This window comes from Symphodus melops (genome assembly GCF_947650265.1).
Source record: "Symphodus melops genome assembly, chromosome: 5".
NCBI classification, from domain to species: Eukaryota; Metazoa; Chordata; class Actinopteri; order Labriformes; family Labridae; genus Symphodus; species Symphodus melops.
The window spans coordinates 19,349,497-19,362,805 of record NC_136695.1 but is presented as its reverse complement, the minus strand read 5'-3'; the positions used below and the strand labels follow the sequence as shown (position 1 = coordinate 19,362,805).

Here is a 13,309-nt window from a genome sequence, read left to right as displayed (position 1 = left end):
CAATGCCTTTGTTTTTAAATTGTATTTTTTGTGGTTTTTGGAAACATCACATTGGACCACAAAGACTGCGTTTACCTAGTCCTGGTGTTGCCAGATATGAAGACTTTCCGCAAACCTTAATCACTTTTTAAGATTTTTGAAAGTATAGAAATGCCTGCATTGACTTCAATCAAACGCAAACTACTTCTTCTCAAGAATAAAAATCTGTGAGTAAAGCACACATGTAACGAAGAAACTAGTTTGAGCCAAGCTTGGGAACTATTATTCTCAAACGAAGACATGCTTACGTAGAAAGTCAAACATGGCAACCTACACTTCCTTCACTATTGGATTTAAAGCGGGAAAGAGGCGTTTATTGAAGAGTAACTTAAGAGGTTTACCTTCTCCACAAAAGTATTGTTTAATCGTATTCCAATAGACACCCCCTGCTTTAAAAGGTGCGCATACTACGTGTGTCGTTTATTAACGTTAATTCACGAAGTTATGTGACGTAAGATGAGCTAACCGTCCGAGCTGTCTGACAGTAACTGTAATGGTGAGACTGTTTGTATAAGTTTCTATCTTCCTCTCTTAAACTCCAATAACTATGAAACAATTCACTGTATATACACGGCCTTTTTGTTTTATGTGTTACTCGGGGCCAGTTTGCTTCTTTGTAAACATTTTGTATTTGTTTACACAGATAGTGACTTCCTGGGACCAAAATAAACATGCTGTGTTTTTATCAGTGAAAGAAAATAACATGAAGCCGAGACGAACCCAGAGACATTCAGGATCCCGTTTACAAGGTATTATTATTAACTACTGTTTTATAAACGCTTTATAATACTGAAGTCTATTTCTATGTTTTCTTGCGAAATGTAAAACACAGGGTGAGACCATAGATTGTATTTAACTGGTATTTAAAATCTGTTTTTGTTTGTTTTAGATGTAATTAATTACTCATCTGTATTATTATTTTCATTGAAGATATTTGTGCCACAGCTGTTTACATTTTAGAAGTGATTAATGAAAGTAACCTTCAGATAAGTCAACTAAATCCTCGTAGATTGATTTAAACTGCAGCTCCGTTTTTATAGGCCTTTTCCTTAACTCTTAATCTTGATGTAATAACCTGATAACATGTGATAACTAATGAGACACGTAGCTTTCAGAATGGACAGATAATGCAATAGCTTTAAGTTTGTTCTAGATTAAAGTAGTGTAACATAGATTTAGCAGAAGTGTTATTGCAGATGACAGAATGAATACATCTGTTTTAATCATAAGAGCGATCACTTTCTGAAGCTGCAGAAATGATTAACATTATATTTGACCAGATAATAAGTAATCACTTGTTTTCATATATAGTTGATGAGTTTCCATCATTGTTATGTTTTATAAAAGAAGCACTTCATCTGAGATTAGCTCGATGCACCCTCTCATTGTGTGGCCTCTGTGGTTGCGTCGTAGGGAAAGGCCTTGGTACTGGAGGTGATAAAGCAGCAACACTGGGCCAAGCCAAGCCTGCTCAAGTCAAACCTTTTACTGGGAAAGTGTTTTACCTGGATCTGCCTTCTAATAGAATAGCAGAGTCATTGGAAAGGGACATCAAGGAACTTGGAGGGGTAAGGACAAAACTGGGTTAAAAGTCTGATCATGTGTCCTTTGTAAACATTATGTACATGCAGCTGGTATTAAAGCACAGTAAGTTTTATCAACATCCTTATCCTTTTTTTTCTCTCCTTTTTTTCCACGCAGATTGTTGAGAAGTTTTTCAGTAAGGAAATAAAGTATCTGGTATCCAACAAGAGGGAGGCTAAATACGTGCATTGCCTCAGACAGGACTCTTCAGTCCCCAGCCCAGACTCTGGACAGAGTTCTCCCCACCCTCTATCCAAGCCACCTCGGCCTGGTAGCCATGGAGACAGCATCAAATGCAAGTCTCAGGGTCAAACAGACGCGGTGAGTATGCTCTAAGGGTATGTTTTTAGAAATGTTCTTGTCTCATTTCTAATATGTGCGATTTTCCTTTTTAGGTGTTTTTTTTTTTTACTCATATATCATTATTTTCTGTTTTGTCTTGCAGTTTGTTACAAGTAGGGGGAAGTCTTTGGTGGAGAAAGTGGTGAAAGAGCAGGTTGGTGTAGTCAACACTGATGAGTTTAGAAAGGAAGTGTGATTTGCTGTTTTGTTTTCTGTGCTAATACGCTCCTGTTTGTTTTGTAGGAGAGGCTACAGATGAACAAGATTCTGTCAAATGCTTTGGAGTGGGGTGTGAAAGTCCTTTACGTAGATGGTATGTTGAAGGAGTTGACTGGGGGGATTATGCAGTATTACGCCAACCGTTAGCAGATGCAGTATTATCCCATTCATTTCACCTGCAGATATAATAGCCTACGTTCGGAAGAGGAAAAGGACTGTCAGCGGCCAGCGTCCTGCCGCAGCTGCTGTAAAAACAAGTTTACACTTGCGGGTTGGTAATCTTTTATGCATTCCTTGCAGAAATTTGCTTTTATTGTTGGATTGTTATTATTTTTTTAAATAGATTTTCTAGATTTTTGAAAAACATTGCAATGAGTGTTTTTCTTTTGTCCATCTTGTCGTTCTTTATAGGCTAAAGTGGAGACAGCAGCAAAACACAGCTTTCTAAAATTGAAAGGTAAATAATTGAAATAGGTGTAACGAGTTTTCCCAGCCTATATCCTTTATCACTCAAACCATCTTTTATTTCTTTATTTTCAGGCAAAAAGTATTGAAACTGTTTTAGAGACTTTGTATACCTGTTTTTTTTTCTCCAGGAGGAAGGATCAGTAAACCCTTTATCAAGGTTGAGGACTCGAGCAGGTACGAGAGAATAGGTTAAAAAAAACAGCATCACCTTATTGTGTTTGACTTGTTTACCTGTGTGGACTGTACGTCTTTTTCCTTCTTTAGGCACTATCGTCCAATCTACCTCACCATGCCAAACATGCCTGAGTTCAACCTGAAGACTCTCCCTCCCTGTAGTCCCTTCTGTGTCGAGGACAAGGATCCTCCTGGGAACAAACAACGAGGACACAGGTATGCTTTGGCATCTCTGCTTCGTTTGTTGCTAACTTTACATCATGACAGCATAGACTTTAAGACACACTGTCATAGTGAGACAGACCTGCTGTGCTTTGTTTTGTATTTAATAAACTGGTGAAGCCAAAACCATAAAACCCACATTGTGGAAAATCATGTAGTTAACTCAAAACATTTTCCAACAATTCCAAAAGTGTATTTTTCACATCATTAATTTAATATAGTCTTTTTTCCATACACGTGTATTCAAGTCAGTTTGTTTGTCTTTGGACTGTTTGAGTTCATGTTGCCAGATCTCCACATCAAGACTGAATTCAACTTTTATTTGAATGCAGAAGTCCAAACTGTTTTTATCTTTGTTTGTTTAACCCCGGTCTTCTTTCTGACACAGTGAAGAGACAGTTCACGTCCGAAAGAAGAACAAAGACAAGAAGCGGAGCGGCTACTGCGAGTGCTGTTTGGTCAAATATGAGAACCTCACATCGGTAAGATTATGATATGACATTGTTAAATTCTTGTTAAGAGTCACATGATTTTCTTTCTATAATGAAAGACGACATGGACCAGAAATCTCTTTTCATTTAAATAAACAACAATTTTACTTGGCTTATATTTAGCTGTTAACATCTTTCAGGGCTTTTGGAGAGTTATTATAGCCAAGACAATGAATAGTGTTCATACTCAGCTTTTTTTACTGTAATTTACATGTGGATCTAATAGTTTGGACATTATGTTCCTGTTATTTAGTTAAGTGTTGCCAGCCAATCTTAGTTTTTGCATAATTTAGCATTAAAACTGGAAAAAAGTCTTTGCTGAAAAATATTGATGATTCCAGTTGAAATGATGCTCTGCAATCAAAGTTTTACTACTTCTAATAAATACCTGTTCTCAGCTGTGGTATGTAGGATTTTCTCTTTGCATAGGTTTTCAAATTAAGAATATTTGAACAGTTTATTATGTAGTAGAATAAAACAGAGAAGAACTTTGATGGTATCAACACTAAGTATTTCGCTCAATAGTTGAAAATGAAAAAAGTTGTATTAAATTGAATGTTTTTATATTTTCTAACTGACTGTTAAACACGTTACTTTAAAGCATCTACAGAGCAACCGCCACAAGGCTTTCTCAAAGAGTGATGAATATCGAGTTGTGGACAGACTGGCTTCAAACCTTCCCTGCAACCTATTTCACGTCAAACCTCAAGTAAAAAGGTCATTTTTTCCCATTCTTGTAAAATCTCCAACATCATTAGAAGTTCATGTGTTAAAAAAAAAAAGGATCATGTTAATGTGATTGTCTTTGCTTATTCTGTTTTTGATATATTAATCGATTTATTTGTCAGTCACCTCACTCATCTCATCTTTTCTTTGATCATGTTCAGACGCAAATGCAGTGTTTCCTCTTTTCTGGTTGCTCCTGGACCTTGTGGGAAAACTGAGCTACTACACGAGGGAGACCTGGATACCGCCGAGATTATTAAAGAAGAGCAGCAACAGACTGATGGCGGCCACAAGGGATCTAATTCAGGACACCGCTTAAAAAAGTCCACTCCCGCCCCTCTGATTCACAAAGAGAGAGACAGACGGACTTATGTCACTCACACAGACAGATCCGAGCGCAAACCTCGTGCAGGTAAACGGCCGTGCAGACAGACTTCATTGACTTCTTGCTCCCAGAAAGCTGTTAAGGCTGAAATTTGTCGGCCTGGGACAGAAACAGCTCCATCTAGTGGAGAGATTAATGTCCCTGCTCCCTCTGGAGTGTCTCAGGTTGACCCAGTGGACAGAATGATAATTCAAGATGATCAAGTCTTATCCTCTCACGTCTGTTCTATGAACAAACATGAAGCTAGCTGTGATGAAGACTCCTCAAAAAGCCTCAGTGTACTCACACATCCTGAGGAGTCGGATAAGAAGCAGGAATCCTCTCTTTGCGAGGCTGTACAAAACAGAGTAACTGAAAACGTCTCTGAAGAAACAAGTCCTCCCGCAGAAAACTCGTTCCCTGTTCAGAAAATAAAGAGGAGGGTCAGAGTTTATAAACGCAAAAGAAGGAAATTGGACAGTCCTGTAAAGCCAAATGACATTCCTGAGGACTCAATGCTGAAACTTTGGGATCTTTTTCAGTCAAGTGATAACATGGATGTGGAATTTGTCGGGTTTTAGGACACGGCGAAGGAAAACAAATTAGTGGTAGCTTCAGGGTAAAACCCTGACCAACTCTGTGTCAAGAACCAAACTGCAGACTGTGGCATTGACTCTGCAAGCCTAGACCTAGATGTTGTTGGTCTTTAAACACAGGCTGACTACAATGTGAGTAAACACACTGTACTATTCTGTTGCAGGTTTTGTATCTGATGTCAAGCAGCAGCTGATCTGCTGGGGTTTAAAGCATTGAATGAGACATAACACACAAAAGAGGTGAACCAGAAAACAGCAACATGTAGTTTGAGGTTACTTGTGCTGCAAAATGGTTGAAACTATTTGTTGCCATTTAGATTGTGAACTTCACACAAAGACAGGTCAATGTAGCCTGGACATGTATAAAAATGTATTCAAGACTAAACTGCCATCACACAAACGTTTCAGTAAAATGAACTCTTTGACTGTTTTTAGAAGCCTTTATTATCACATCAATAACACGTCTTTATCTAAATCTTCTCTGGGATGGGTAGAAATCAAATTAGGAGAATCAATAATAAGTCATTGTTTTGACTTACATCCAGCTGCTGTTATTGACATCAACATTAGAAACACGCAGAGAAAACCCTGTCCCCAACAGCTTCTGAACAACTTAACCATTCTGTGTGACTGTCAGTGAACCTGTATGGAAGTGCTGTGTACTGTCTCTGCATGTGACTGTTCAGATAAAGCAGTAGAAGAAGGAGTAAAGGCAGCTGTAGTCGTGATGTTTTGCTCGGTATACACAGTCGACTGAATGAATCTTTCCAGATGGGGGAGCTCGTTGTATGTATGAAATACATACAGTTAATACATATACTAATGTGAATGACCTGCAGGTTGAATGTGTGGTACTTGGCATTATGTATGACATTTTTAGTCTTCTTAAGTGCACTTTTAATGACCTGCCTTCTTGCGCCTTTTCTGATGCATTAGCTCAGCTTCACCCTCTTCTCCCTGCGTTTAGTGCATTAGCCCCGTGCCCTTATTTCTTCACTGTCAAATGGATGCACGGTCAAAAAGGGAGACTTTGCCATTGGCATTAAAAGACAAAACAATGTGTTCCAATGCAAAAGGACAGCAGCACAGCAACAAAGGACAAGGCAACTCAGCTCAACATACCAACACTTCCTGCGGTCTCTAATGCCTGGCAGTAAATGAGACGTTTCATGTAAGGGTATTGGTTTGAAAAAGGAGCATGTTGTCTCTTAGGGATCTGAGAAGTAGTGATGGGAAATGGTCACATTTTATAGACTGAACGATTTTAGTAAGTTGCAGCCCTAAAGCCAACCTTATAAAAGTCAATTTGCCAAACACTGTTTTCTTTTTCAGGAGGCTCATGTCGATCTGCTTACACACAATCACAAAAATCTACACGTGATCAGACCTATAGAAGGATTGTAAAGTCTTAATTATCCTTAAAAGTCTTTAAACTAATGACACAGGCAACATTCAAACCATAAAGGCCCCAATTATCTGGTTGTAGGAGATAGTAATTATGTGTCCCGTTTGTTTCAGTAATCTCGTATAAAGCTTTCTAAGAAAAAAGGAATTGAGCGTTTCCTGAGTGTAAATTGACTGTTGTAGGTCCGTTATAAAGATGAACTGGCTCTAAAAAATCTGGAACTTTGTGTCACAAATGTATTGAACTTAATATCGCAATATCAGCTCCTCCCGGTAAACAAGCACCATGTGTCTGGAAATAAATATTGGCTCTGGGGCAAATCCACACCTGCTCAAATCATCAGGTGTGTACTTGTATAAACAACAGTGTAGATCGTTGGCAGCGCGGTGTGTGATCATTTTCAGATTGAGGGTGCATACATGTTACAAATTGACATGTCATATATTCGTGATTAAACGTTTCCTTTTGGTCTTTCTGTGTAACTAACAACATCACAACAACACGCGCGCACACAGGAATCCATTAAGTCTGCTTGTTGGATCCCTGACAGACGATTGACTAACTCGTAACAGAACCGGACAGGAATGGCGCTTATGCTGCAATTGAACATGGAGGAAAATTAAACGTGAGTAGAAGGAAACGGGCGTGGATGTTGGTCCAGCCAGCGGAGGGATAGCAGCTTTCCTACATCCCCTCGCTCATATTTATGCATGAGGCGTTTCTGCAGTGAGCTGCTGGATATTGGTGTGTTTTAAGGAGGTGTTCCCAATCCTCTCCTCCTCGTCATCCATCCCTGCCTTCCTCCCTCTCCCTCCCTCCCTCTCCACCCTGTCTCCACCGTGCTGCTGATCCGCGCGGTCTCGGTGCGCTTTCTCTCTCAGACGCGCTCGGCGTTCAGACTCGCAAGAACCCCGATGGCCCCCATCCAGCGGGACTGCGCTAACCAAACAACCAGCCCCGGTTTTCAACTCCTCTAGCGAAGGCAGGACCCTGAGATCCTGCCCCTGGAATACCGCATACCGTTTTATAATTTCCAACAAAAGAGAGAAAGAGGAAGGTGATGATGCTGAGGATGCGCCCGCGATGGTGGATTTCCCTTTTGTGCGTCTGTGGATTGATGCACTTCGGTCACCAGAGCAGCCTCAATGCCCAAAATGGTAACTGATTCTGTTTCAGATAGGCTTTTAATTGAATTATTATCGCGAAAAAGCGTAAAATCCTCATATAAACAGGCCTGTGTTTTTTTTGACACCACCGTCTACCTCTTGATCTCCATCTGAAACAAATGTAGCTTGTAGATGATTCTTGTGATGAAAGGGAAATAGGGAGCAATCAACATCTCAGATGGCGCTGTTTGTGATGAAAATATCATTCGTCTTATAAAAAAAAAAATCAATGTTTTCTTTTCGTCTCTGTGCAGGAGACGCCTTGTCGAGCTTGAAGGCTCTTCGTGATGCAGGCAGGTTCGTGGGGAAGGAGGACACGGTGCCTCTCCGCCTGCTCTACAGCAGACACAACCACAGCCAGATCACAGAGGACGAGCTCAGCACCAGGGTTAGAGCCAGCTCCGGATCCACGCAGGTACACCGTGTTTTCACCCAGGGCAGTGTCTATATATGCACTGCGTGCGTGTGTGCGTGTGTGTGTGTGCGTGCGTGTGTGTGTGTCTGCTTGTTTATGTCTTGTACATCCCTTGCCCTCATCCTCAGCCGGGGAATTAAGAATAAACTGCTAAGTGAATTAAAAACAAAAAGACTAGAACATGTAGGCACAACCACGCTGCTCTAATTAGCCTGTCTATGCATGCTATTTGGGTCATTGTTTTACATATCCCAACAGCAGACCATCCTGTCTTTTATTTAAATCAATTACTCAGCATGTTTTTTTAAGTCCTCACATCCACTTTGTCAACTCTGTGCATTCAGAAAATCACCATGGTCATCTGGCTGTCAGGATAATTAATAATTCAGTGATAACTTGCATCTTGTGTGCCCAGCTGGTTCGTCTCACCTACCATCAGCTCATATCTCATATCCCTTTAAGCAGCATTTTGCACTGTATTCATGAATGAAAGAGAGTTACTGTTGGAGCTTGAACCTGCAGCATGTCTTATGGTGTTGGTGTTATATACCATCTGACATAAACTGATCTGATATGTAGGAACAGGCTATCTGTAAATGAAAGCTAAAGATACACTACAATAAAGATAATGAGAAATAGTCTTATAATCTCTCCACCAGAGGGCAATCACCCCCCCCCCCCCCCCCCCCCACACACACACACACACACACATACACACACTGTTAATACTCCTTTTGTACTTAAAGTCACATCAAAGCTATCCTTATAAAATATGTCTTAAGTATTGTGTTGAGCTGCAGGGCTGTCTTAAAGGATCATTAGAAAACTGTATGCTCATGTTTCTCTGCTTAACGATGTTTGTTTGTTTCTGTCTTTTGTTCTCTGTCTGAGACTTTCATGTGCATGTCTTGGCCAGGAGATCTTGTATCTCAATGGAAATATTTTCCTGGTAAAAAAAAAACAGGTCAAATAATAACAATTCAAAACAAATAGTGCTCTGGAGGCCTAGCAAATAAGCAGGCAAGTTATTTTTAAGTTTTTATAATGTTTTAGACATGATCCTCCAAATTTTAAACAAAGTCATGGACACATTTTTTTCGATAGTTTTCTTAAAATCAGAAACAATATTGATCATCACAAAAACTTTCTATGAACCACTGGGCCTGATAGTGTGTAATAATAATAATATTAATGATAATAATAATAATAGTAATAGTCCCTGCAATTGTGTTCACTGACTCAGTTCAGTGAAGCAGGATGTCTGCTGGGTTCATTTTAACAGATGAGTCAATTAGCATTGTGCAAACCTGTCATGCGTTTTTAATTTGTTCGGCTAAGGTTTGTGTGAAGATGGCCTATTCAGGGCCCAGAGAGTGGAGAGGGCTACAGATGGTAGCAAGCAGGGAGGTGGCGCTAACCCTTTGTCCATCTCACACCTCAGACAGAGCTTCAGTTCGATGGGTAAACAAGCTAACAGGAACCATCTGCCATCAGATATGATTTTAATATTTTCGTTTTGCAGCTGATAGTCATCTCCATCACAGGTTTATCACACAGTCTTCCTTTGAACTGGATTTCAAAGATAGGAGGCTATTTGCTGCAGAGTGAGAGATGCTTAAAAAGACAAACATTTAATACTCTTAAGAAGATTTCCACAAACTATTCAAAATCACGCCTAAACACTCATCCAAGTCAAGACATGTAAGTGTATTTCTTGAGTTTACAGCTCGGCTGATGTATTTATTTAGCTCTAAAATGATTTAAAAGACAACTTGCATATTGGAAGTCAATACGTCAAAAAGTTCAAACCAAACTTTAAATGTTGCTGGTGACGAAGAGAGCTGCAGGAGGGAGAGGAGACAGACATAGCTATCCTAGATTTTGTTTCGGATCTTCTGAATGTCTTATTCTCCAGAGAGTTACTTATAGTGCAATCAGCCTTGATGTCACATGTACAAAGTTTGATCAGTTATTGGCTGTTTTTAGATCAACAGCCTAAAAACAAATCTGTCAAGTAGATCTAAAAATGTGTGACACAAGAAGTTATTAATAGCATTCTGTTGCATTGCCTATTTTCAGTCTCAGACACAAACAGCTTCACCACTGAATGAGCAATGGGGAGTTCAGCAAAGTGCTCCTGATGTTTCGGTGGAAAAAACAAACGCTTCAAGTGGAATCAGCCAGAATGTGTGTGTACGTGTTGGTTTGTAGGATTGCTTTCTGTGTGTGTGTGTGTGTGTGTGTGTGTGTGTGTGTGTAGGTGTGTGTGTGTGTGTGTGTAGGTGTGTGTGTGTGTGTGTGTGTGTGTGTGTGTGTGTAGGTGTGTGTGTAGGTAGGTAGGTGTGTGTGTGTGTGTGTGTGTGTGTGTGTGTGTGTGTGTGTGTGTGTGTGTGTGTGTGTGTGTGTGTGTGTGTGTGTGTGTGTGTGTGTGTGTGTGTGTGTGTGTGTGTGTGTGTGTGTGTGTGTGTGCGCGCGCGCACAGCAGAGCAAATGAACAGCACTTAGAGTCATACTTTGAGAGTCAGAGTGGAAAGTCAGGCATGCTGTTACTCAGAAATCAATGTTGGAAGATCAGTGGTAGCATCAGAATACTGGCTCGGCTCAGTCAAGCTGGGATGTGCTTTCATTAAACACAATTACTGGTACCTCCTCCCATTATGGATCCAATCTGCCAAAATAGATTTAATCATAACTGTGCCATGGAGGGGGATTGCCCTTTGATGTGCTCACACACACACTCACACACATGCTTACCATCTCTTATATTCATTGGCAAAACACAGACACACTCCTACAAACAAAAGAGTCTGTGGTCACTTGGGACCTCATGGGATAAGGTCGTCCTTGAGCGAACATATCGGCACCTCCTCAAACGGAAACAAAAAGGGAAAAAAAATGTACACCCCCCTCTTCCTCTCGTTGTCATGTGGTGTCCGGTCTGTAATGAAGGTGGTAGCCCTTGGGCTCAGTCTGGGGGAGGGGAGGGTGAGATGTCTTTGAGTTCAGCTCTGGGACTCCCCCCTCCACCTGCACAGGAATGAAGGTGGGGAGATCCCATTGACCCAAGAGTGTGTAATAAAGCCTGCACCATATGTGCCCCGAGCTGAGAATAAATTCAATCCCAAAATCAATCACACAGACAGGACGTTTTTTTTTTTTTTTTTTGCATTTCAATGGTGAAGGACAAAAATATGGCTCCTGAGCATTTTATTTAATCTATGTCATTGTTACCTTTACAAAATGAGTCTGGTAGACAAGTCAATAGGCAGTTATAATTACAAAAGGCTGCATTATGTTTTCTACATACATGTTTAAGTTTGAACAATTTCAAGTGTCATTTAAGATGTGTAAAACAATTGTAGCTCACCAAATGCTGAAACACTGAGTTTGCAAATGATAACATTATTTTCTTACTGCTGTTGGTGTTTAAAAAAGACGATGCAGCCATCCATCAACGTAGACACAAATTGATCATAACATGCTAATGAACTGAGTATATCTAATGTATGGATTTATTTAAGGGTAATTAACCTGTCTTCTCTGCTTTTTTTTAATTTTTTTTTTTTAGGTAAACCACGTGGCACAGGCAAGCTTTCAAGTAGAAGCTTTTAACAGAATATTCATCTTGGATGTGGAACTGAATCAGTGAGTATATTATTTAATCTTTTTTTTGTTTATCTGTCAGACTAAAAGCTTTCTGTGTCTGCCTACCAACCAACTACAGTTCATGTTTGTCTGGCTATTATGCTATCTCTCTGGCTTGCTAGCTCAGGTTATACAGTAGCTTTAGTTTTCTTTGGTCGTTCTAGTAATCTGTTGGTCTTGTCAGCTAATAGCTATCTTGCTGTCAGATTGACTACATACCTCTGTATTAGAAGCTAGCTATTAGGCTATCTGTGTGTCTGTCAGCTGAGCTATTTGTCTGTTAGCAGGCTAACTATTTGCTTTCTTTTCTTTCTGTTAGTCAGACTATCTGACTAGCTGTATGTTTGTCCACTAAGCTAAACTCTAAATTTTGGGTTAGGTCTTTGTTTCTCTGAATCCAGAGACTCTTGAGCTATCGGTCCTGCCATCTATCTGTTGGTCTGCTAGCAAGCTATCTATCTATCGTTTGACTCAGAAATGATCTCAGCAGGTGTTGAATGTCATTCTCTGTGGCCTGAACAACACTTCTAACCGTTCTTTACTTTTTAACACATAACAGACTTGAATATCCCGTGTTTGTGTGAACTGAATGTTGGTCCTCATCCTGATGAAGGCATACTACATCAGGCCATTATATGAATAAATGTATGCATCTGTGGATATGTGCATGTGAAGCACTTAGGTATTGTATGTGTGTTTTTGCATGATTTAGAGGTTCAGTCATAATAGGAAGTGATTTATGGTTAAGGCCAAAGCACTACCCTGTCAGACTGATATTGATCACATCTGAGCTGATGGAAAGTAACTCTCTCTCTCTCCTCTCATTTTCTCCTTCTCTCTTTCTCTCTGCTTTCTGAACATTCTGTTTAGCGTCCTGCGAATGTCTCTGCTTGATTTTGTTTTTCCCCGTGTCATGCATTGAGACCAGGGCTTGTTTGTCTCATTTAGCCCCTCAAAAAAGAAAGCCTGTGAACTTGGCAAGCACATAAGGTGATGCTGCCTGCTCATCACAGTGGAAGTCACTCCCCTACTGTGTCAAATGTTACATCACAGGAATTCCCAGGTTTAGGGGATTTGTTTCTGTCAAGCCTGCAGCTCACTGCTTGACGTATCAACCAGTCAGGGAAATAAAATATGCATCTGCAAACACACACATATCACACTCACTTTCATCAGCACTTGGACTGATGTAAAGTTGTTTTTCATCTGTGTGACATTGTAAGCCAAGCTGTTCTTTTCTATAATTTCTAAACTTTCCACCAGAATAACGTCTGAAAGCCAACACTTAAGAGAAGTGTGTTTTTTTTTAACTCAGCAGAGAGTGAATTAACCTCAAATGAGCCAATCAACCAGCCTCTTGGCCACAGTTTGACATGTGTGGTACTGAATAACAATGAGAGACTGAGATCAGTGCAATAGAGTTATTCTGTGTGACTTTGATCTGTTTTTGTAC

The 13,309-nt window shown here is 40.1% G+C and overlaps 2 protein-coding genes across 4 annotated transcripts in view; both read left to right on the top strand.

The window, feature by feature from the left end:
• Positions 1-288: 288 nt before the first annotated feature.
• On the top strand, positions 289-6,057 carry dbf4 (DBF4-CDC7 kinase regulatory subunit). 2 transcript variants are annotated; one of them, XM_079343559.1, is made up of 13 exons: positions 289-535; positions 683-788; positions 1,453-1,607; positions 1,741-1,944; positions 2,069-2,119; positions 2,209-2,278; positions 2,367-2,431; positions 2,596-2,641; positions 2,781-2,826; positions 2,917-3,042; positions 3,437-3,530; positions 4,141-4,256; positions 4,427-6,057. In XM_079343559.1, the coding sequence occupies exons 1-13, from the start codon at positions 533-535 to the stop codon at positions 5,208-5,210; spliced, it is 1,866 nt and encodes a 621-aa protein (XP_079199685.1). In that variant the 5' UTR covers positions 289-532; the 3' UTR covers positions 5,211-6,057. The 2 variants fall into 2 exon arrangements, with proteins under 2 accessions (XP_079199685.1, XP_079199684.1); XM_079343558.1 differs by having other exon boundaries at positions 290-535; positions 2,367-2,455.
• Positions 6,058-7,198: 1,141 nt separating this feature from the next.
• Positions 7,199-13,309, top strand: part of adam22 (ADAM metallopeptidase domain 22) — a 56,251-nt gene continuing 50,140 nt past the window's right edge. Inside the window, exons 1-3 of one of the 2 annotated variants that reach the window (XM_079343838.1) lie at positions 7,199-7,787; positions 8,051-8,211; positions 11,780-11,856. In XM_079343838.1, coding sequence (XP_079199964.1) covers positions 7,691-7,787; positions 8,051-8,211; positions 11,780-11,856 — 335 coding nt within the window. In that variant the 5' untranslated portion in view covers positions 7,199-7,690. The remainder of the gene's footprint in view (positions 7,788-8,050; positions 8,212-11,779; positions 11,857-13,309) is intronic. The other variant, XM_079343839.1, reaches the window with a different exon arrangement.